This window comes from Pseudopipra pipra, chromosome Z, assembly GCF_036250125.1.
Source record: "Pseudopipra pipra isolate bDixPip1 chromosome Z, bDixPip1.hap1, whole genome shotgun sequence".
Lineage (NCBI taxonomy): Eukaryota > Metazoa > Chordata > Aves > Passeriformes > Pipridae > Pseudopipra > Pseudopipra pipra.
Genome location: NC_087581.1, coordinates 41,238,176 through 41,263,597, shown reverse-complemented (window position 1 = coordinate 41,263,597; position 25,422 = coordinate 41,238,176). Strand labels below are relative to the sequence as shown.

Sequence of the window (25,422 nt, the reverse complement as noted above, 5' to 3'; positions counted from 1 at the left end):
AATTCCCCTACTCCCCCCTCCCCATAGCCAGGGAAGGAAGATAAAGGAGCTGTTTGTGTTGATGGGGTGGATGGTGCCCAGGTGGCAAGAAAGGCCGATGGCATCTGGCCTTTATGGGTGTCATGGTTTGAGATAGTCCCAAAATCCAATTCCCTAGCTCCATCCCCCTCCCATATCTCAATCTAATGTGAGATGGGTTTTTCCAGACAAAACACACCAGACTCAAAGTGGGGGAAAGGGAATATATTACAATGACTATACAAACAAATACCATATCACATTATACACATGATCACAGCTATCTCTACCATGACATATAGTATTTACAATGGACCAGATCTCTTCTCCCCTCCAAATAAAAGTCCAGGAGGGAAAGAAGGACAGATCCCTTCCAGTCCTTAAGCAGCAGCTCCTCTTCTGTCCTCCATGCAGCAGTAACTGGGTTGTTGTAGCTGGATCTCTGTTCAACATACACAAGGGGGTCTCCAAGCCCCTCGGCTCTCCTTCGGTCCAAGCGAAGGCCTCACCTGTGGACTGCCATCAGGGACAAGACTCGCATCACCACAGGCATATCACGAAATGCAGGGGCATCTTCGTGAAAGTCCCTTCCTCAGGGGATTCAAATTCCCGTTTGAAGAGCTCCGTGCTCTGTCTCCAGGCAGCGGGGGGCGAAGCCCTCCTCCACATTCCTTTGGCTGTCCTGGTCCAGCTTCAGGACGCCTTTGAGCTTCTCAGCTCCTCTCTGTAAGTGCTGTAGCACTCCAAGGCTCTTTCAAGTAAGAGTCCATCATCTTCCTCCTTCCAGGAGGTCTCAAAGGAGTTTTGGGGAATCTGGTATCAGTCTTACCCCCAAGAACTCTATCTCTCAGCTGCTGGCTCTCTTTCTACTCCCTTTCCAGGAGTCTTCTCTCCGGTGCTGCATGTTGTTTCTGCTGTTCCTTCAGTTCAAGTCCTTATCTCTGGCTCTCTGCCACCATTTCTCTGGTCAGTCCCAGCTGCTGCTCTGTGCCCATGGAGAGAACATCTCCCGGCATAACTACAGGCACCTAGCCCAGCTTTATGCTGTTCCGGGTCCCTGCAGCCCCCCAGCCGGGGCTGGGAGGGGGCCAGAGGCCCCAAGGGGCACAGAGCCCCTACCTCGTGGCTCACAACATGGCCACCTCTCCTACAACCACCAAAAACTACAACTCATCTCTTCCGGTCTGGTTGTGAGATGCTGACATTTCTGCAGGAGCGCCCATTGGGCAGAACTTCAAAACTTCCAAGGGTTTCCACCCCTTGGGGTCTACCACTTCTCTTAGCCTCTGGGGGAAAACAAGGTCCAAACCACGACAATGGGGAATAGTGCAGCAGCAGGACCAGGACCATCCACCTGTGCTGGGCACTGCTGAGGCACCTCCAATCCTGGGGGCAGTTCTGGGACCCCCAATTCAGGAGACACGTTGAGGGGCTGGAGCATCTCCAGGGAAGGGAACAGAGAATGGGGAAGGGTCTGGAGCACCAGGAGTGGCTGAGGGAGCTGGGGTGGCTCAGCCTGGAGAAAAGGAGGCTCAGGGGGGACCTTCTTGCTCTCTGCAAGTCCCTGACCAGAGACTGTGGCCAGGTGGGGGTTGGACTCTGCTCCCAGGAACAAGCCATTGGACCCAGAGGGCAAAGCCTCAAACTGCACCAGCAGAGATTTAGATTGGAAATCAGGAGGAATTTCTCAGAAAGGGTGATTAAATATTTGAATGGGCTGTCCAGGGAAGCGGTGGAGTCCCCGTCCCTAGAGGTCTTTAAGGATTAAAGACGACGTCTTTAATCGTCTGTACCACTCAGAGCCGTGGTCTAGCTGACTGCTGTTCGATCACAGGTTGGACCAATGACATCAGAGCTTTCTTCCAACCTGATTACATGGATTATGGAATTTTAACGGAGCTACACTTCAAATCCCCCTAAACAGAAATTCAGATAGTGTGCCTAACAGTTCTTCAACGTTGTGAGGTTTAACTGCACCGTGTAATTTCCTCTCCCCGCTCGCCCGCCCCTCCTCCTCACCGCCAACGCGGCACTAACCACGTCCCGCCCGCGCCGCCATTTGATGTGTGAGGACCGAACCACGCAGTGGGCGCGGAGGGGAGGAGCGAACTCCCCCGCGTGGGGCCGATGGACTCGTCGGCGCCGCGGGGCCGCTGCAGACGTGGCAGGGCGGGGTGGCGCGGGGCCTGCTGGGAGCTGTAGTCCCCGGCAGCGCCGGGGACATTCTTTCATCCCTGAGACGGGAAAGGCCGCGAACGGACGGGCCGGAATAGAGGTGATTAAGGCTCGGTGAGGGCGTTTGCGGCGGCGGGAGGAGGTACCGCGTTGTGACCCGTCGAGGCCGCCGGCGGGGAGGAGCGGGCAGAGGGCTGGGCCAGGCGGTGCCGGGGTCCGCGCCGGCTGCGGGAGGTGCGGGGTGCGTGGGGCTCCTTCCTCGTGTCCTGTCCTGGCTCGTCCTTCCAGCGGCTCCTGCGCTCCCCCTGCGGACACCGCCGTGCTCCGAGGAGAGGTGAGGGTCAGGGAGAGTTCCCGGCGGGATTGTCCCGGTGCCTCGCTGGGTCCCGTGTGTTGACCTGCCTCTGCCTCCCACCGAGCTTCCTTCGGGCTCTAGGGGTGTTTGGGACCTCAGGGCTCTGCTTTCAGCGAGGAATGGGAGTGTTGGTCCTGCTAAACCCCCTGTGGTTTTATCCCAAATTTCCTTGACTGGCAGTGGGAATCCTCGCCCTTGGGAATCTCTTAATGTCGTATAGAAGCGGCGCTTCAGGAGGTTTATTACTTCTTTCAGTGTCGCTGGAGGTATTATTTGCCGCTTTTTATGATTGTTTTTATTGTCAGATTAAAAAAAAACACACTTTTTTTTTTTGGGGGGGGGGGGGAGGAAACACCTCTGAAAGTGGTGGAGCTGTTGCATCCCATCCCATGATATGCATGTGCCGAATATGATAGCAGTGTGTGTGTGATTGGTGCAGATTGTTGGGATGTACAGGTGGCAGTTCCTTTGATGGCATTATTTGATGGTGTTATGTAGTTGTATGTGTAGATCAGTGGTTCTGTATTCATCAGTGGTCTGTGAGCTTTTTGATGCTTAAATATTTGGTAATGGGGGGTGGTGGTCTGGTGCAAACCCTGAGGGTTGGCAGTGGCACAGAGAATGTGTGAAAAAAAATAATTCTAATTCCAATAATTCTGATAAGGTTAGGAAGCTTTTAGGCCTGCAAGAGTCACAAAGCAAGGCTAATCCTTACTGTCACACCAGGTGTTTCCAGCGGTCTTGGTCTGTGTTAGGTCAGGCACACTGGGTTCTGGCTGGTGAACAGACTTCTTTGCATTTGTTTTTGGGTTTTTTAAAGGTGAAAAGGAAATGAAAGTGTTGTGATTAACATTATGCTATGAATATAGAATCATAGGATGGTTTGGATTGGAAGGGACCTTAAAGACCATCCAGTCCCATCCCCTGCCATGGGCAGGGACAACTTCCACTATCCGAGATTGCCCCAGCCAGGCCTTGTACACTTCCAGGGATGGGGCAGCCACAGCTTCTCTGGGCAACCTGTGCCAGGGTCTCACTACCCTCACAGGGAAGAACTTTCCTTCTCCTAAGATCTGATCTAAACCAACTTTCTTTCAGTTTGAATATTTTTCACTATCTGCTGATAAATACATCACATTCTGCATTGAACTGTGTTGCAAAACAATATATAATCAATAAATTCCACAATATTTTTTCTTGTGATTTTCTAGCTCATGTCAAAGCTCTGAAGTGCCAGTGTTTACTTGGATGAAGCTCAATTTAAACACAGCCCCAAAATAAAGAGTGCACAGCAGTGTTTACCTGCTGCAATCAGCTTCGTTATCAGCTGGAGAAAAGTTGACTTAGCTTCAGTTCTCTACTCTAAAGCATTAATCAGGAAAACTTATATTACGTAGCACTGCTGAGACCAGCTCAATTTCAAGCCAAGGGATGAACTCACACACAGGTGCATTGTGACATCAGTAAGAATCCAAATACTCAGAAAATATACAACAGGTATAGAGAGTTCTGGGGATTTGGTTTGGGTTTTTTTAATTTGTTTTGTTGGTTTGGTTTTTTTCCCCTCTGTTTAAGGCTTTGGACTTTGGAACAAGTAATTTTAACACAAGGTGATTAAACAGATGATCCTTCTCTGCCCTTCCTTTGGCTTTGGTGAGACTTTGTGTGCCCTCAGGGTTTGTCTGTGTTCTACAGATCAGATGCTGAAAGAAAGTTTGTCCCTGACTTTGTGCTCACCCTCTCTAAAGCAGAAAAAACAACCTGAGGGATTTTGCAGATGAAATTTAACATACAATCCAGCTCTGTTTTGGTTTGATTTTTTAAAAAAGTTGTTGTTTTGTTTGATGTCAGCTTCACTGCATCTCTGACAGCTGAAGATGTTTCTTCTGTTGTTTCATGAGGAGTTTTTATTAGCAGAAGCACTTACTGAAATAGAGAAAAGGGTTAATTAAAGATGACTGAAAATACAACCTCATTATAAATTCTCAAGTATGGTTGATTTCTAGATACTGTGTTTTTATCCATGTGAAATTTGCTAATCTCCATTTGTAAGTAATCTTATCATTAGCTGTGAATTTCTATATTTTAGAGTAATAACCTGAAGAATGCTTTTGAAGTGGTTATGTCATTAAGATTATTGTAAAACATTAGCAGAAATGTAATTACTTCCTATTAAACTAAAGTGAAAAGATGAATAATTTGCCAGTTAAGCCTTTTAGTCTCTAAATCAAATTATTTCATTCCTGCTTTTTAACACGAGCCCTGTCAAGATTTTCAGTCAGAGCTTTACTCTCATTTTCTGTTGAGTACACAAACACCTTGCATTTCGGAATTAGGTTAGTGGCTGAAATGTGGTTTTAGGTTAATGCATGAGGTTCAGCTGGTGAAAATCAGTAAAAGTAGTTACCAGTCAACTAGGGATAGAGAGGTGGGTTTATTTTCTTTGTGTTATGTGGGAGTTTAACATTATCTCTATAATGTCTTCATTAGTACTGAAAAAGTTACTTTTTTAACCAAATAATTGATGAAAGCCTAACAAAATTCATGCTTCTACTTCTTAAAGGGGTTATTTTAAGGATGACTGGGAATATGGGTTTTCTGTATTTCTCTTTTCCATATCCCTTCTTTTTTACTGCCATGTAACCATAACATAAGATTTTCTCCTACCAAAACATGGTGAGATGGTTAAATTTGTGAAATCAATTTATCATCACAAATCACTAGATGGCAGTACTGATGTTATTTTCACCTAATTCCGCGTGCTTCACTGTGCCTGTCTCGGGACTTCTCCTTTATAGGCTGGCAAGGAGGCACAAAAGTCACTTCCTTCAGAAGTTAGGTTGACTTTTCCTGTTTTCAGGTCCTACTTGTTGAAAATCATGTGTTTATGGCTTGGGTTATGAAGAATTATTGCTATTACTTCTGTTTTTTTCCCTAAATCACTAAAAGACAGTTACAGTTACACCTGTTTTCTTCTTTGATTTTGCATATTCCCATGTCTTGTCTTGTTGGGGTTTTTTTAATTATTTATCTTTTTTCATGCAGCACATGCAAACTACAACTGACTTAAGCTGAGAAATCAGTATACAAAAAGCTTTTATTTGTGCAGGCTTCTTATTAGTCAAGGCTTAATTTAAGTCAGTTCCATTGTAATTGTATTTTAGCAACTGACATGATTTCTGCACATTTGGGATTACTGATTCTGTTCTTCACCTTTCTCATTGCTAAACTAATTGTGAAAAGCAACTACAGAGTAATTTACCTTTCTGCTAATTCCTGATTTTTCAGATGTGACTCAGCCGACTTCTCGTGGGTTGCCCCTTCTCTCTCACCCCTGCCCAACTAGTGTAATAACTTTCTGAAGCTTTACAACATCGTTGCACAGAGCTGATCTGTGCAACTTTTTCAGTCATTCTACATGGCCACGGAATTTATTTTAAGTGGGAAGCACCTCTCAGCAGTTTTTAATCATGGCATTAGGTGTAATCAAGCAACAGATTAAAAGAGCCTTGATAAAACATTCCTAGGTTTTGGTCAGTGATTCTTTTAATTGCACAGTGGATAATTCTTCCTTGCTTCGCAGTGTCTAATTGGAAGAAGAATGACTTCAAAAATACCTCTGTGTGCAGGAATGTAAACTTCTGTAGATTGATTAAAATAAAGAATCTTAATACTTCAAGTTCTTCTGCTTGGTGAAGTTTAATGAAAGACTTCGCTATTCCTTTCTAAGGGGTGGTGAGATGTACTCATTCTGCAAGGACAGTCTATTCCCCACCAAACAATTATTGACCCTTTCATCCCATCTGAAAAAAAGATGTTAAATGAATTAGAGATCCTCACAACCTAAAATCCGTCTGTCATAAGAGTTTTCTTGGAATGCTGCACATAAGCCATGTTTACTTTCTTTCTGAGGCTGGTCTCAAGCTTTTAATCTTAAATCACTTAATGCAAATTACACTAGTTTATCAGAGGGACTGTAGTTTCTCCGGTGTGATTTTGATGCTTTCATTTGTTTTTTAAACTCTTTGTGCACCTGTCAAGACTGACATTGACATCCTCCTTTCTGGATTTCTCAATATGGTAATAACAGTAACTTTTCCTCCGTATTAGATTAGGAGTTGTATATACATTTAAAACAACAGTGAGGTATTGAGGGACTTTTTGTTTTGTTTTGGTTTGTTTTTTTTTAAGAGAGGAAAACCCCTGTATTTTTGTAAATGGAGTTCTGATTTAATGGATGTGGTGGAAAATGTTTTAAGCCTGTCTATTTTTCATATATATAATTCCTTTATATAGGATTTTTATTTCATTAAAACTTCCTTAAAAACTGCTGCCTCAGGGAGTGGTGCAAATCATTACTGTCTAGTTTACCAGACTGGTGAGGAAGCAGGGTTTTTGGTAAGCTACCTCTGCACTGAAAAACAAAAATCACCTGGTGTTCATGAAAATCTTGATTTTGCATCTCTCCTTTTCTTCTGAGGCCTTGTACTTTAATTTAGGATTGTTAAATAAGGCATATAGCTCTACTTTTCTAGAAATAATGTATTCTAAAGGTTTACCCAGCTGTGTTAAAAGGTACTTCCAATGTAAACTGGCCTTCACAATAAAACCCAAAGCTTTCAATTAACTTTCACTTCTAATAACATCACCAGGGAAGTGTGGTATTTGGATTTTACAGGAATAGTCTGTACTGGAAAACTTGTTCAGTATAAATTAATTTCGCTGTAATTTTATTCATGCTGGAAGTAAAAGGTCCTGATTTGGGTTACTACAGCTCAACAATGCAGCAAAATACTACCCCATAGTTAAGTTTTTCTTGGGATATGGGTTTTATGATATGTAATTACTTTTTTACTCTTTTAAGTTGAAAGCAGTAGCTGGGCATGCACAGTAAGGTTTTTAGAAAGAGGCTTGGAGTTTGAGGTATTATCACAGTCCTAAAAATAAAGGGAAGATACAGGAGAAATGAGACACAATGGATAATTGTGTCCTTGAGATAAGTAAATTTTTTTCCCAGAGTTAGTATTTGAGCTACTTGCTTAGTTCATGGATGTAAATAACTGTGTTGTGGCCTTTGCATTCTAATTTAAAATTTTTCCCCTTGTTTCTTAAGATACTTTTGTTTTTTTCCCTCACAGCTTTGTATAGCTGAAGGAAAATGATGGAAGAGAGTGGAATAGAGACAACTCCACCTGGCACGCCCCCACCAAGCTCAGCAGGGGCTGCTGCTGCTGCTGCAGCACCTGTCTCATTAGGTACAAAAACATTTATTCATGTCTTTTGAAGCACTACAATTAATCCAAAACCATTGCAATTAGCATAATTACAGTTCTCTTCTCCAGGCTACTTGGAAGAATTTAAGTTGTTTTTTAATCATGGAAGTGTGCTCCTTCTCTTACATACATCTGACACAGAGAATATTTTAAACATTTTCTAATTCTTGAAACAATTTTATGAAGTCACTTGTGTTTTTTTAAGGATGCAGGGCCAGGGAAATAATACCTTCCACTACAGTGTGCAGTTAGATGAGCAGCATAGTAGGGAGTTAAAACAGATTTACAGTCCTGTAGAGGATGGTGGTAAACCTGTGAGGGTGGTGAGGCCCTGGCACAGGTTGCCCAGAGAAGCTGTGGCTGCCCCATCCCTGGAAGTGTTCAAGGCCAGGTTGGACGGGGCTTGGAGCAACCTAGTCTGGCAGAAAGTGTCCTTACCCATTCCAAGATGACTTTTAAGGTCCTTCCTAATCCAAACCAGTCTAGGAGTCTATGAATACTAAAATCCAAGGTTTACCACCATCTCATGCATAGAAAACATTGGTGAAGACTTAAAGGAACAAGTATAGAACAAATTACATTGGGGGCTTGCTGTAGAGTTTCATGGAAGTCTGGATGTTCCTAGTGTGTCTAAGTTCTGTTTCAAAATATACAAATAACGTATTGTCAAACGCTGTAGGAGGAATATGCTCAGAAAATCTGCCCTCAACAATAGGACTGCGATAATAAAATCAATGTTTTTATTTAAACTGTGGAATTGTAACCTCTGATGGAGAAGTTGCTTTTAACTGGGATAAAAATGGGTTCTGGAATAAGGTTGCAGAGATACCATCACACATGAAACATATTCACTGCCTCCATTCCTAGGGAAGCCATTGCAGCAAAGAAACTGGAGCCAGAAGTGCACAAAGTGTTACAGGATGTCACCAGTGTTGTTAATTTTATAGAAATGGCCTTTAAGTAGTAGATTTTTTTACAGTATTTTGTAATGAGATGGGGGGTGACCATGAAATACTTTTTTCGTATTGCACAATTTGCTGGTCACCATTGGCAAGGTGTTGTAGAAGAGTTGTTAAACTCAATGTTGACATGAACTTTTTTTTTTTTACAAAAAGAGTGTCCCAGATTTGCTGATGCTTTCTGTGATGACAAGGGGCTTTCAGCAGTGTGCTGCCTAGCAGATATTTAAAAAAAAAAAATGCACTCATAATTTGTCCTTTCAAGGTAAAGGTGGCATTTTAACAAGGAGTGCTGCAGGAGCTACTTTTGTAAGAAAGTCGTGCTTTTGAGAAAGCACTTTGAAAACTGATATTTGGAAATGTTCCCATCATTATACATTCCTGTTGCCAAAACCAGTGCAAGTGTTCCATAAAAACTGTCAGATCTGTACACTTAAACTTGCAATGAGAATTTCCTGACCTGTGTAAACCTCTTCCAAACAGTTTCAGTGGAATTTGAACCCACTTGTTAAAAATATTAAAATGCAGCATGTTCATTCTGCAAGAACAATCAATTGACATCAGGGAAGATGAAAGTTTTTCTGCCTGCATTTCAAGGAAAACCTGTGCATGATTGATAGGTGGGAGTGGAAAATGAAATAGTAAGATATAGCAAACACAGCCAATGATGCAGTTCTTCCATTTTGATCAATTTGAGGTATCTTTTCCAGCTATGGTGGCCCTTAAAGCCAAGTATCAAAATAGTCTGAACACAGAACCAGACTTTCAAATTGCTGCATCATGAGGTGTTAAACCAAGATGTAAAAATTATTGAGGTTTCTTCAGTGGCACTGCTCACTCTAAAAAGCTGCTATCAATAGTTGTATTATATAGTGCATTAATAATTATTAATTTATTATATTGAAAGTATATTAATAAAAGAATTTTGAGTGGAAGCAGAAGAGTTTTTGTACTGTTAAAATTTTTTCATTCATCTTTATCTCATCCTTTTTACATTTTTGTTGTGTATGTTTTGTAACATATATAACATACTAGTGCAGTGGTACATGTAAATAATTTATAAATAAATAAATTTACATGGGGAAGTGCTCAAAATTTTTTTACCAATAGGTGTTTGTGGTAAAGTTTGGAAACCACAGTGATTTGCTGATTGTGATTGATGTTTAAGCTGAGACCAGTAAGCTGCTTAAGCTGATCCAACATCTTACTGCTATCAAAAATGGTAATTTCTGGTTTTCTGCCTTAGTTTATTCTTGAAGATGAGAGTGTCCTGCGTTGTTGATAAGCAGTACTCAGAAAGAACAGTACTAGCTAGAAAATTGGGGCAGATTTCAGCTGCTCTAAGTTCAGTAGTCAAATGTTGACTTATCTTTTTAAGCTTGTGACAAATAGTGTCATGCAAGAAAAAGAGATGTGTCTTACAAAGATTTTGTCACCAAAGGTTGAGTGCAATTGGTGGTGTGTGAAAAGTGAAGCAAGACTAAAATTAGCTTTGAAGGGGGAAGAAAACCAGACCAGGTCAAAATTTACTTGTGAAGGAACTGAAGGCTTAGCATTTCTAAAATTTTTTTTTTTCTCTTTTTTCCCCAGCTTTGTCCAGTCCCCTTTCTACACCAAGCATGTCCTCTTCTCCTACATATTCACCATCCTTGCCAGCTGGATTGTCTCAAATTCCTCCTCCTCCTCCTCCTCCTCCTCTGATGACTTCGGCTTCTCTCCCACCTGAGCCTTTTGCAACGATTTCTTCTCTTGCACCATCTGAAAGTCCTGCCCTACCTCTTCCTTCCCCTTTAGCCTTTAGTACCCCCATGTCCCAGTTCTCTGCTCCTCCTGCCGTCAAGTTTACTGCTAGCTCTGGTCTTCCTGCACCTCCCACTGGTCCCCCCATTTCAGGTTTTTCCATGTCCTCAAGCTATGATATCACCAGGGGTCATGCTGGTCGAGCACCGCAGAGCCCACTGATGCCCTCATTTTCTGCAACTCCAGTCTCAGGTAACTCTCTGTTTATATGATTTCCTGTTTGTGAGACAGGATGAGTGGTCTCCTGGGTGGCTTTTTTTACACCACTCTGCTACTTCAGCTTCTTTATGATTATAGGTACACTTAATTAGCATAGTTGCACTCAGGAGAAGGGATAATAGCCTTTAAAATACAGTCATGGTCCAGGACAGCGAGTCCATTTTAGTGGTGTTCTGGTAGTGTTCAGGTTCACAGAAAAATCTTTAAAAACTTAATTTTTTGTTAACTTGCACAGGAAAGCCTTGCTGAACATACATAGCTTTTGTCTAACTCAGAGAGCCACCTTCACCTATTTTATTTCCCCAGAATGGTATATCTCAGGCTGTAGTTTCATAATTTTCAGGGTTTTGTTCTCAAAATCTATCTACAACAAGCTGTACATCGCATGACAGCAGTCTTTTTTATTCTTTCCAGTCACTAAATTGCATTAGGACAGCTGAAAACACATACCTTCCATGAAAACAGTTGCTGTTGTTGCTGAACTGATGTCATTTTAAGCTAGTGGAGTGGAATGGAAACTTGACTCTCAGCTGCATTTGGGCCAGGCTTTTACTGTTATTGGTGATACCTCTTTTAAGTAGTCCATATTAGGAAAATGTCTAAAAAGAGCTATCAGTTGTGCAGTGTAAAATAAAAATAACTCTTGATTAAGGCTAGGTTGAAAATGGGCAAAGGCTCATGCTTTATTTTTCTACTCTTTAGTTTCTTTTGTTTTCCTTTGAAATATGTAAACCTTTCTCCTTTTTCTACTGGTACTAATTTCCACCACCCAGTGTTAGAAAATTTCCTACTTCTCTTATTGTATGAGAACATTCCTATCTCTTTGTTTAGAGAGTAACACCTATTGCTCTCTTTGCTCTACGGAGGGTTTATTTTGAGAATTTGAAAAGGATTAAAGGAACAACTTTTAAATTAATCTGATAAGAAAAAAATATCATTATTTAACTTTGTGCGTAATGTACAGCAGTCTCAGTTCTTTTAGAAGATATCGTTGAAATAGTTTTTAACAAGCAGAATTGTTCTGAGACCTTCAAGAAGTGAATCAGCCCAGTATTCTTCTCTTCTTCCTGCAGTTTTCCTGTCAAACAATTGCACGTTGCTACAATATAACAAATTAACTGCAGTAAAATAAGTTAACACTTGTATTTTATTTGTCCCTCTTAGGAGGTGTTTTGGATGATCCCATCACTCAACAAGCAACTTTCTCATCATCTTTGTCTCCTGGGGTTGGCTCTGCAATCACTTTTCCTGAGGAGCATGAAGACCCCAGAGTATCTACTGCCCATGGTGGAGCACCTGCTGGAGGGCTGTGGGGGTTTATAAAGGTATGGGAGTTTGTCTGTTACCTTCATGAGGAATTACCATTTTTTACTGACTATAATAAGATGTATCTTATTTTTTAAATACTCATTGCTACCAATCCTGTTTATTTTCCAGTCTCATGTGCAAGGTGACTGTTTTTAATAGTGGTGTTTGCTGAAACTATGCTTTTGCTCTTCCTCTGTATAGAAGAGAAGGGATTAGACAAATGCAGGTGTTCTAGGTTAATTTTAGTCCTGTGATAGGAACATATCTATCAGGTTCTGTCACATGTTCTTAAGTCAGATGAAGTTTTAGAACCTCTGAAAGACCTGAAAAGTAACTTTTACTTCACAGTGACTGAATGCAGAAGAAGATGATCTGGTTACTTCACCTGAACACTTTGCATATCACATTTATAATTTCCTAATTAACTGAGTTTGATTTCTATGGGATGCAAACCATGCTTGTTCTGTAACAAGTAAGATATTCTGTAACAGGTCTTTTTTCAAAGAAAGACAAACTGTGTATTTTCTCAATCACAAAGAAGTGTCTAAGATACTTTGTAAGATTATTCTGCCAGAAGGCATGGAATATATAGTGCAGAACAAATTCTCCTTGTGGTGCAATCTAATCAGACAGACAAAATAAGCAGCGACATCAACTAGTAGAATATCATTAGCCTGTAACCTGTTTGGAGCTGTAACAGATGCTACATATAAGTAGCATCATGAAGATTGTGGGGAAAAAAACTATCCTCAAGAGCAACACCATTCTCTGTACTGTCTCATACTAAACGTGAAAGAATCAAGTTTAATGTCCCAGCAGGGTTGCAGAGTTTTCAAGGGAGTTGCAAGCCCTTTTGAACATGAAAAGCTGGGAGGAAAAGTTGTGTGTGACATGGCAAACTGAGCCCTCCCCTACTATTGAATTACACAGTGATACAGTCTTGAAGAGCAAGATTAATTCCCCATCAGTACAGCAAGAGCAGAGTTGTTATGCTGCCCTTTTCAAGGAGAGATGTCTTCTTATGATCATAAAAACACTTCTTTCATCCTTTAAATATCAATGTCCTCCTTTCAGTCATTACATTCATCTTAATATTTGCAGTTTTCCAGAAGGGAATATTTTACTTGTGACATGATTCTGTAGCCCTTTTTAGAGTACCAGAGCTTTCAATTGCAAATCAGTTGGAAAACCAATCTCTTCCACATTGGTGTTATCTAGTGTTGCTACTAGGATCCAGAAGGTGTCCTGTTTGTATTTATGGAGAAGGTCAGTATTATTGACTTCAATAATGAAGCCCAGATTGTGGTTGAAGTATGAAGCGTTCCATGTGCTTTGCGTATTCAGTGACCTCTTCTTGAGAATTTCCCAGGTGAATGAGGAAAGAATGAAGAATTGTTAACTACACTGAAAGCACCAAGTTCTTGATATATGTAAGGACACCTCAGTCTGTGTTTTTTAAAGGTCAGACAGAATATGGGACTTAAACTGGTAGTTATTACAGAAATGCATCTGGAATTCCCTACTGAAGAGCTTAGACAATAGTTGCAGCAGTTATCTTTAATTCTGTTCTTGAAATAGTTTGAAATACCCTTTTTCCCTTGGTATTCTTAAGAAATCATACACTGTTCTTCCAGATTTCCTTCAAGCTAGATAATACCCCAAACTATGACAATAATCTAAAATTGACAAGTTAATGATCTAGAATCAAATGAGATTGTGTCAGTTCCAAGATTGATTTCTACCTAATGTATCAGAGGCAAAGTTGCATACTATTGCAGTCATTGCACCTGACACCTTGCAGGTTTGACTGTTTGAGCAATGAAGGCACCCAGGACCTGAATTTTCAACTTTTATTTTGTGCGCTGCTTACATGGAAGATCCTCCATTTGAGCAATCTGGGTTTATGTTGCCTTAGAATTGGCTGATAGGAATTTCAAGTTTAACTGCATTGTAGTTCACAGTATGGTGGTAAATTCATGTTTTACATTGGTATCAAAGTGTGGATTATTTCTCCCTGTTTGTGCTTGGCAGATGAACACATTAAGGCATCTTCCATAGGTAGAAGCTGCTCAGGAACCATCTCTATAATGACTTGGTGTTAGTTAGGCAGCCAGGCTGCTAATTGGAGAAGCACTGCTTGGCTTTGCAAGATAATGGGGCTGTTTCTGCATTAATGCAGAAGATAATATTTAAACTTCCTGGTGTAACTGAAAAGCTGTGATAGTCATATTATGTAGTGTTTGTGCTGAGTTATGACATACAACAAGCCATTAAAAAGTGTAATGGTTAGAAACATACAAAGCAGCTTAGTATTTTTTGTTTCTTTCTTTTTAACTGTAACGTTTTGAATTTCAAAGAAAACAGAAGATAATATGGAAATGTATTTGCTTAAATTTAGGGTGTAGCTGAGAATCCCATGGTGAAGTCTGTTCTTGATAAAACCAAACATTCAGTGGAGACCATGATCACAACACTGGATCCTGGCATGGTTCCCTATATCAGTAAGTGTTTATGACAAACCATTGGATGTTGCATATAAATGCCAGAGAAGTCAATATAATAGCATACTACTTTTATACTTGAAATGTAAAAGTATTTCAATTACATCTTGAAAATTAACAGGAAGGATAAGCACTGTGGTATTCACCATTTTTTTATTTTACTGGATTCCATTGCATGTCACATACAAGCTGACCTGAGATTCCTACTTTGTTGAAATGGGGAAGCAAAATGCATCATTTGTACAGGGTGATGGTGTGGTTTCGTTTTTTTGGCCTGGCTTTTTTCTCCTTCTAGCAGTGTGATAAGCAGTCCTCCTCCTTAGGTGTGCCAGTACTGCCCTTGGTCTGCATATAAATGAAGCTGGTCAGGAAACTGCCAAGACTGAGAAGAAACCATTAAAATGATTTTTTTTTTAAATTTTATTTTTCTGAGATTTTTTTTTTCAGCTGGACCTGTTCTGACCCAGTAACTACATTGCTGCAGTGCAAAGCTACAGTGCAAAGCTACAGTAAATGTTGATTATATATCAATTTGTCAAACTGTATTTAAGCTTTATGTTGCAGTCATGACTGTCCCTTTGTAATATGTCAGTATCCTGTGTAGTTTGACACAGTATGTATTGACAGATCAACTTTATTTAGAGGATGAATTATTTCTAATAAAATGCTTTGCTTGTAAGATTCAGGTCTAGTAAGCTAATTCAGTAGTTATCTCAAAGTTCTCTAAAGTCCTGTTGGAAGGAAAAGCATCTGTATACATCTTGGACAACTTGGACATTTATCTGCTGCATTGTTTTTGTAGTTGCAGTTGTGGAAATAGGGCAGAGATTCATATGTACTTCCTTGTAAAAATGTATTCTGGCATCAACAAAAACCATGTGCCCAACAACAAATGGCCTCGCTTCTCTCTGCTCTCTCTCCATTACTGCAGTGCCCAAGAAATGTGATCTTCCTCATGCCAAAACCTGACATTACCAAAGCTTCTGGATGAGGTGGTTGAAATTATTTTTTTTCATCTAAGCAAATAGTATTTCTGTAGTCTCTTTCTTGAAAAGAGCTGAACTGTTTTCATTGGTACATTGTGAAGATGTCATCTGAGTCATGCACCTGGAATAGACAATTTCTGTCTGCCTAGGAAATGGTCACCCTGTAAGCATAAACATCAATGCTTTTTTAACAAAAGATGTCAGGGAATCTTAAATTGAGTGTGTAAATGTTATTTCAGTTTATAATACACAGTGAAATTTCACAGTCAACTGTCAGAGCTTAACTGGATGTGACAATTCTGTCCCTGATTTTACCAGGGTATACCTAGTTCTTATATTTGAGATTTTAGTATTTCTATATTGTCCTAATGTGTGGCAGATGTTATCACAAATGTTTTCATTTAATGCATGTAATATTCTTGTTTCTCTTTTGTAGTAGTATCTGTGATGAACAAAGATATGCTTTTGCTATTTGATGATCCTTAACACAAAAGAACATATTCTGTATTCTCCATCTAAACATGGGGCACAGTTACTGTTCTTAGTGTTGTTATGCAGTAATTTACTAGATCTGTTATGGATTAGTTTTTAGCTTCATTAGAAGCTCTTTAACAGTATTTCTGTTCCTGGGTGTTCAAACAAGGCTAACTTCAGTAAATACCTGCAGTCAATTTTAAGCACTTGTTTAGTTATATTAAATTCATTTGTATCCAGAAGGAATCCATGAAAAAATATGCTCTCAATTATTTTTTAATCCAGTAGTTAACCAGTGTTTAAAACAATTGCCCGAAGTTCAGTGATGTGTACGTTCAATTCCATTCAGTAAAGCAACTGATAAATAAAGTTAAAAAATTACCCCTAAAAACCCCAAATAGTATGTTTTACTACTGTTCTGGCATATCTCTGGTGATTCTTCATAAAAATAAGACGATTCCTGTAACTGAGATCTGCTGTGTAATATGAGCAAAAGAGTAAATTGTTCTTTTCTTTGAAATTTAAGCTTTGGGTTTACCATTATCACTGGGGGAACTGCTACAACCAACAAGAACGTGTATGAAGTTGGTATGTACAAAATCTATTTCTGGATGCTCAAGGTTAAGAGCAAAGAGCATGGGACTTTCTTTGATTCAGTTTAATCAAAACATATGAAAATTCACTGGGAAAAAAAATATATGTTCAGATTCTGTTTTCTGTTCAAATGCTTTTAACAATAACCTCACTCTACTGAGATAAGTGGTGTAATTCACACAAATGAGGTTTGAAATACCTTCAGCTCTGTTCTGTAAGCTAGAGGTGCCTCTGAATTTCCCTGGTTTAAAAGGCTTTCTCTAAACAGCAGCATGAGATAAGCTTAGCATTTGATTGCAATACAATTCAACTTAACTGTTAAGTACTGAATACAGCTGGAGTTAACTGTATGGGAGGGATAGGAAAGATCTATTTCTTTCTCTTGATCAGAATAAAACAGCATCTTCACCCATAGACATAGTATTTCAGTAATATGGGCCCTGTCTAGTTACTATATTACTTAGTTGCAGAAAACTTTGGCATCTTGTGGAATGGTAGCTATCCTAATAATCTCTGGACTGGAATAAATTGTGTCCCATATCATAGGATACATTTTCCTTTTCTGTTCCCAACTTAGAAATGAAAATTCATCAATATCCCCATGGTGCTTTTAAGGACTTTTCTAAAATCTTGATTAAAACCCCCGAATTCAGGGTTTTTCTTAAGTTTGCCCACACATAAAGAAGAGATGCTGGTCCACTTGCTTCTGTCAGTAAATATCCTCATGGCAGGGCCCTGCTGCAGGTCTACAGGTGTAACTCAGTGTGAAGGCAAAACACCTAAACATCAACCTTGGTTTCTAAACCTGCACTTCAGGAACTCAGCATGACAAGGAATCTTCATATTGAAGCAGAACCGGAAATGAAATACGTTGTCCTTCTGTTTGCCACTTCTCATATTGAATGTATGTGCTCTTTTTTGTCACAGAACCCACGGTGAGCGTTGTGCAGGGATCATTCAGCAGCAGAGGACATTTCAGCCAGGATCCTTATGATCTTCCAAAAAACAGCCATATTCCCTGTCATTATGACTTGCTACCAGTTCGAGACAGCCTCACATCCTCTACAAAGGGGGTCAGCACTGAATGACCCCAGAAGCTGGTTTGTAGAACAGTGGGACTCTCAAGGGGCAAATTGGCATGGTTGTGCTCCTTCCTCTAGTTTACCATCATATTTGGCTCCTAATCTGTCCAGCAAGTATTTGCTGTACATTAAACAGAATCTCAACACGAGGTTTGTATTGTGTATACAAGTGACAGATGGACAAATGCCACACTCTGGGGATCCTGATTATTTTTTCTCATGGCAGTAAATTTTATAGAAACGGGAATGCAACACATTTATACTGTAATATACTGGCTTAAAAATATTAGTTTGCAGATCAGTTTTGATAACATCCCATTTTAGTGACCTTAAATATAGACTTCATCTTTGTCATGTTTCAGACAGGACAGTGCAATTTACCAAATACCACTTTTTACGAGTGATCTGATTCATTAGTTATTCATTAGTAGAAGAAAAACTGCCTTGCCAAATTTTACCTTCCATTCTTATCTTTAGTCAAGACATTAAGAAACAAGATCGTATGGGGATAAGTAAGCACAATATTGCAGTTGTTTGAGAAATCCATCATCAGGCTTTTTTGTCCATTACTGGTGGTGGACATGGGTTGCTTGAATAGTTCTGGAGATAAAATAATTGCATACATCAGTATTATATGATGCTTCAAGATCTCTTAGTACTGCAGACCCCGCACTAGTCTTCAACAAATATTTTGCTACCATTTGTATATTGCAGTTCTGACCACTATTTCTGCCACACACAACTAATAATCCATAACATATCAGTAATTACTTCAAAAAATATGTAAAATAAATCAGTTTATTTTTGTCACCATGGACTGATTATGTAAGGAGTGGACAAAGGTGATGACTTCTGTAAATCTTAACTGCAAGGAAGGGTTTACATTTTATAAACAGGTAGTAATAATGACTGTAATATAGAATAAAAATAGTGAAGTGTTCTGATTTTTTTTCTTAGAAATAACAAAGCAAACTCTGTGCATACTTGCTAAAAAGGCACCTTTTCTTTTTTATAGCTGATGTAGGGAAACACATGCTTAAGCTGGTCTTTTGCATTGCTAATAATGTGACACATGTATCTCCCATTCTTCATTAACTTCTGTCTCCATTTTTACTGTGTGTCTGTGTTTCTAGTGAACCAGCTTGTAACTGCAAAAATATTCTACTATGTGTCCATTTATTTTGCATTTTTTGCCAAATGGCCTTTATTTTGTCCATTTAAGGGACCTCTGGGTAGAGGGAGAGAATTAAAGTAAGAATTCATGTCATACTGATGTCTATCAGGAGGTGATTACCTAATACATAACAGTTTAACCTAATTTGTTAATTGGGACAAAAAAGTTATGGTGTTTTTGTTCAGAATAAGAATGCAGAAGAAAAGTAAAAAACAGTTCCTCGTTGAAGTTTAGCTTAGTCCGTTACTCATGTGGATGGAGACCATCTTTCCAGAAGAGCTTTTTATCCCAATGAGGCTGTAACTCCTTCCTAAACAGTCTGCTCTCTGGCTTAGCACATGGACTGCCATGACATCAGGGCTGCAATACAATCTGACACAAAGAATTATCACAATTGTGACAGTACTGAAATATTCCTAAGAAACCCACAACCAGTTGCCTTTGGAATACTAAATGCCATAGAGGAATAACTGGAAGAAAAACTGACAAAACTTTCTCAATTTTTTTAAAAGGAACACCAGAGCTGAAATGGAAGTACAATTTCCTTTTATTTGTCACTAAAGTGGTAAAAAATGAGTAAGCTACTGGCAAAAGACATTGTAGCAGATGTGCCTAAGCCTGAGAATTTATATGCCTCTATGAAATGTCCCATAACATTCTTGGTTCTGGCTAGCCATGATAACTGGCTGTTTCGCAATTCCCTGGGCATTTCTTGTACATCCTTGGAATAAATTATTTTATTTTATTTTGCTAGTTAACATTAACTAGAAGATTTCAGAAGCTGGTTACAATTTAATCCCTCTGTAAGACAAAGAAATGATTGGGTTTGTATGCATATAGATAATGTGTAGAGCTACTGGTATATACATTTTTTGTATTGTGTGAAACAGACTTTAAATAAAACCTTTCTTTTCTAAAGCCATGAATAGAAAGTGCTGCCATTTAGCAATTGTGAGCTCACAAAAACCTGTTTTCTTGCTCTTTGTGAAATTTGGAGGCCACTAGGTAAATGAATCTTCATAATCTAAACAGTTCTTTTTAACATGGGAAAGTGAAGAGCTGAATAAATGGTATTTTTTTGAAAATCTCCAGTATGTCTCATATCCTCAAGTGATATATTCAGGCAAATATTCATGAAAACAGATGAGTTTATGAAAATTGTGTATGTTCTAAATATATACATTACCAAGGTCTGCCTTTCTGTATGTGGGTAAAACTCCTGCTGTGTAGTCAGCATAAGTAATGTCTGCATTTATCTGAGCTGGGTGTGCAATACATACAGGTAGAGTAAATGTCTTGTGAGTTTACTTCAGTGAGTGATCCTTGGTAGGTGCTCAAAAAACATTTCCTGGAGTACACTCTGCTCTCAACTTGAGACCCCCAAGCTCAATCTTCATGACTGTCAGAGAGTCCTTTTTGTAGATTCCACTCTGATCTTTACAGAATTTTAATATTTCTGGAATGTGCACACTTACATTGTGGAGAAAACTGAGTAAGTTGATGTAATAATTTTGGCAAACACTCAGAGAATTGGCTTCCACAGACAGGAAGGAAAAGAGACACTTTGTCTCTATATATTCACATCACAGTTGTGAGAAACAGCATTGAAAATTGAGATGGCTTTCCCCTTCCAACTTGTGATCATTTTAATAAAGTTCAAAATGCCGCACAAAGTTAATAGCTGATTTTAAAGTAAGTAGCGAGTATAAACTTTAGGTTTTAAATACTGTAGGCACATTAACTCAGGCCACTTAGAATATGAACCTCAAGGCTTTCTACTATATCAAAGATTTTTCATCACAACACACGGTCACACACAAAATTTGTCCTTATCTTGATCTACCCAGAGAACTTGCATTAACTCGAATTGGAGATGCACATGCAGATTACAGGGGAAAGAAGATTTCATTGTACTCATACTTCCTGCTGAGACAATCTGCAAAGTCAAGTTTGTATTGAAGTGAAGTTAGTATAAAATAAAGTCAAAAGTGGAAAATGTGTTATTTAAAATATACTGGATTTTCAAGTACTGTAACTATAATTTTTTATCAGATATGTGTCCAAATAATAATTCTTAGACCGAAGCTCCAAAGCCCAGAGTGAATACAGAGCTAATTTTGACAAAAAATGCTTTATATTAAAGACTGTATATACAGTATCTGAAATTACCGAAGACAAATGGGTGTATGTTCATCAGTTACTGTACAAAAAATTTTGTCATTTGATACACTCATACTAGTGTTAGAGCACTGAACCTAACACTTCTTTCTTCAGTTTTTTAGCCCACAAGACTTCACTTTGATATGATTGAACTGTAATATATTTTTAAAGAAAATCTATCGAGTATGCCTGGCTCTTCTTCTTAGTTGTAACCAAAAAAAAAGTGTTTTGTTTGAAAATATATATATTTTCCAAAGATGACTGATGTTCATCATTCTGCCCCTCACCACCATTTACTTCAACTTCACATACCTGTAGGTTAATACAGTAACATTTCTAATGAAAGGTGGGAAATGCTTTGAAATTTTTTTTCCTTTGTTTTTCATTTGCTTATGATGGATCTTGAGTGGGAAATATAGAAAATGTCATTCTTGCTGTCATGGTTTGACCCCAGCTGGCAACTAAGTACCACATAGCCACTCACTCCTCCAGGGAGGAGAAGTGGAAAGGAAACTTTGTGGATTGAAATAAGAAGTGTTTATTAACTGACAAAAAATAAATTACTACTGCTGAATAAGTTACTACTACTAAAACTAATAATTGTACTGAAAAAGAGGGAGAAAAAAATAAATGCGGAGGGCAACAGAAAGTGAGGAAGAAAAGTTTATTGAATGGAAAAAGACGGCTGCAAGAAGTTATGGCTGAGAACAGCGACGAATGAAGATATGATTTGAAGATATATAACATGATGCGGTTAAGACAGAGACTGTTATTAATTAGAATTGTTAATGCACGTTCGCTATTTGTTGTACCCCAGTTTTTATCGAATTTCATATTTTTCCCCTCAGAATTATGCCCTTTTTTCTATTTGTTCACGTTTGCTGCACTGCAGATGTTTCTCTCATTGGTCCCTCCTGATCTCATGTTCCCTCCTTCCTTCCCTGGTTGGTTATCACCCCTGTCAATCCTATGCTCCTTCCTGTTTTCCAGAACCTTCCCACCTTACCCTATAAATAGAGCTAGACACCTTCAATAAAGGGAGATAGCCCCAAGCTATATTACTCTGCTTGAACCCACGGGTTGTCGAGTCTTCTTTTTATGATGACTGCAGCAAATAAACCCCAGGAGATAACAGTGATGCACAGTGTGGTTGCTCACCACAAAACACAGCAGTGTACCAGCTACTAAAAAGAAAATTAACTCTGTCCCAGCTAAAACCAGGACACTTGCCTGTGCTGGTCCACCAATTAATGCATTTTATTTTCCCTCTTTTAGAAAATAGTTTATCAAAGGCTTTGCAGAAAAATCAGCTGAACTTGTGTGATTACTGTCTGGTACTGTGGGAAATAATTCTGTAAACAGGACAATTCTTTCAAGCCTCTCTTGAATGCCTAAAGCTCTAATTTTGAGAAAGATGACAAGCTGAGTTGCCAAAAGCAAGGCATTTCCCCTTTTTAGTCAGATAATAGCCTTGGATTAAGCATTAAAAATAGTACACAAAGTACAAACACAGAGGGCTGTAATGTATTGTAACTTCTATTTTCTAACTCTGACGCCCCTATGAGGAATTCAAAACACAGGCTACAAATGGTGTGAGAAATTGTTCTTTACTATCACAGGTTGATCAAGGAGGACAGATTTGACATTAAAAACTAATAGAAAAATAAAATGGTTTGGATGGGAAGGAGAGAGAGGAGAAGACCTGCGAGACTGAGACAGAGACCCCCGTGGGAGGAACCAGGGGGGCACAGAGAGCTGGAGAGCAGAGCATGAGGGAATTTGTCCCTCCCAGGTGTTGTCCAATGCACCTACCTGCCATGTATGCCTGATTTATTCAGTCACAGAGGTCTAACTCTTCAGATTCAAAAAGCTACAATTCAGTATTGTAAAAGTGTATTTCTAGTTTCCAGGCTTTTCTGAGCAAATCTGAGAAATACAACTTCGTATTTCTTCACCACTATTGAAACAGAGGGCTCCATCATAAACAACTGACTTCTTTTACATTCAAACAGCTATCTTACTAGTGTAAGAGAAGAAAATAACAAGTGATCCTGATTACATACGGTAAATAATCATCAGTTATAAATTAATATTCTCAATAAAGAGTCATGTTTCCACTTAAAAAGAAGGGCTTAGACATTTCAAATCTATTGCAGATTATTACCAGAAAAAGAAGGAGAAGGATACTGGGGATTGGGGGTCTTCCTGACCACAGGAAACAACCAAGCTCCCTGGTCTCTCACACAGAGAGCAGAGTCCTAGGCTGGCAGACTTAATCCCCTGGAAAGGGGAGACCCCCTGGCAACAGTGGGGAATGTTGATCAAATTATGGAGAGTGTACAAAAAGCTGCCTGCTTACAAATGATGCCATGACAGAGAGTTAACGCCATGACACAAATGCCCAGTGATGATGCCTGTGGACCCTGAGAGAATGATGCCCCTCATCAGAGGTCTCCCTGAATCCTTGAAACCCATGGACATCCAGCTAAAGGGACAAATAGGAAGTCTTGCTGGTGGGGAAGAGCTGTAGCTGCCTTAGAGGAAGCGGTAACCCCCAACCACAACCACAGTGAACATAAAACCTGGACTTGAGGGGAAGTGACACATTAATTAATTATGGAAGAAAATACAGCCCAATTGTCCCTAGCAAAATTGGCTCCAAACTAATTCAGCACACAGAATGTAAAACACCTACATCCCCCATGGGACTCAGAAAAGTAACATTCTCCCTCAGGCAAGGAGGACGCATCCACACAAATGAAGAACACTGGAGAAAAAGAAACGCTCTTTGGATTTTAGACTTGCAAAAAGGAATCCCAAAAACCCTAATGGTCAGCAAATGCACTGATAAATCAGAGATATTAGTGGGTAGCTGAAAGAAGAACCCACAAAAGCTGTTGTCCCTGTTACAGTCCCACCTTTAGAGGCACCACAAAGGGGAGGAGGTGGGAAACCCCGTCCTTTGTCCTCAGTAGGAAAGCTGGGGGACAGAGAGTGGTTTTTTTCTGGCGGCTTACCAAAATCTCTACAGGAGATTTACTAATAACCTGCCCTGTTGGTCCCCACAAAGTCCCTGTAACCTTTTAAACAGACATCGGAGCTCACATATCCACCCTCAAAGTTGAAGACACTTCTGCAGGTGGAATTGTTCCCTCACATGTTGTTGATGCATTTGGATACACCCAACCCTAAATAACAGTCAAGGTAAGATGCTGGTTACCGAGGGAGGAGAAAGTGATTGAAACCCTAACTGTTTTGTGGGAATTTCCTACTAATTTACTGGGGCTGGACCTCCTAATGGGAAGGTCTTAGATGCACAATAAAGAGAAAATAAGAGCTTTTCGGAAGGAAACCCATCATTTCTGTTTTCTAGGCGCTGCCTCCCTGCTTCCTCCTTTCCTTGTAACCAATGTCAAACCTTACTCCTTACCCCTGGCAGCCAGAGAATAAATCACCCCAGTCACAGAATCAGATGTCCCACCTGGGATGGGTGGCCACACTGGCCAGACCATAAAAATAAAGGAGCACAGGAGCTCCATTTTGCCTTTTGTCTCAATATGATCTCTCTCCCTCTTGCTCCTTCTCTCCTCTTGCTCCCTCTGCTTTTCTTTCTTTGCTCTTTGATGCTCTGCGTGGCTTGGAGCTGCAGGGATTGGATTTCCATCAAGTGTTGTGGAGTGATTGGATCTTGACTTAGTGTTGTGGATTAGTATGTGCTGGGTTGGTATTGTGGTGGAACTTTTTGTCTAGCTTGTGTAGTGCCCTTTTGAACTTTTGACAAGTTCTCTTATTTTCTCTCCTAAATTAATAAAAGTACCTCTTGGGAACAAGTCTGTGGCTTATTCTCTTCACACTGTCTTGAGATAATAAAGAACCCTATATATATATTTTGAAGTAAAAGTCCTGGTTGAGCCCCTGAGCCTGCAGCTCCCAGGGCTAGAATGTTACAGGATTCCCAACCCTTCTTTGCAAATCAGCTCGGAGTCAGATCACCTGGCACAGAAAAAGGGCAAGGCCCAGTACAGCGCTTGGGGCTGAGGGCAGAGAGGTCAGAGGTCTCACTGGTGGCAGGTGCTCAGAGAGGCTTTGGGGACATGCTGGGTGTTCCAGTGCCCTGCTCCTTCCCAGCTGGACCTGCTGAGCCCCCTGTCCTCTCACCAGGCCCTGTCTTCCACTCTTGTGCTCCCCCTGGCTCTGCTGCCCAGGCTGCAGCACCGTGACCAGACCCACATGGACACAGACAAACGGATGCCTCAGGAAAGTCATCCCATAACAGAACCCTGAAAACAAGGGCTTTTTATTTGTTTTCCTTTGCTCTGAAAGCCAATAAACATTGTGACTGGC

General features: G+C 40.0%; 1 protein-coding gene and 1 long non-coding RNA gene across 2 annotated transcripts; one reads left to right on the top strand and one right to left on the bottom strand.

Annotated features, from left to right (window-relative positions):
• The first annotated feature begins 1,963 nt into the window (after window positions 1-1,963).
• On the top strand, window positions 1,964-10,792 carry LOC135407803 (protein PRRC1-like). Its single transcript, XM_064643170.1, has 3 exons — window positions 1,964-2,293; window positions 7,687-7,803; window positions 10,371-10,792. Exons 2-3 carry the CDS (start codon window positions 7,707-7,709, stop codon window positions 10,790-10,792), a joined length of 519 nt encoding a protein of 172 aa, XP_064499240.1. The 5' UTR covers window positions 1,964-2,293; window positions 7,687-7,706.
• Window positions 10,793-18,524: 7,732 nt separating this feature from the next.
• LOC135407893 (uncharacterized) lies at window positions 18,525-21,620 on the bottom strand. The gene is made up of 2 exons (XR_010427066.1): window positions 21,391-21,620; window positions 18,525-19,290 (listed from the first exon to the last, which is right to left on the bottom strand). It is a non-coding gene; the product is annotated as an uncharacterized LOC135407893 (long non-coding RNA).
• Window positions 21,621-25,422: the final 3,802 nt, after the last annotated feature.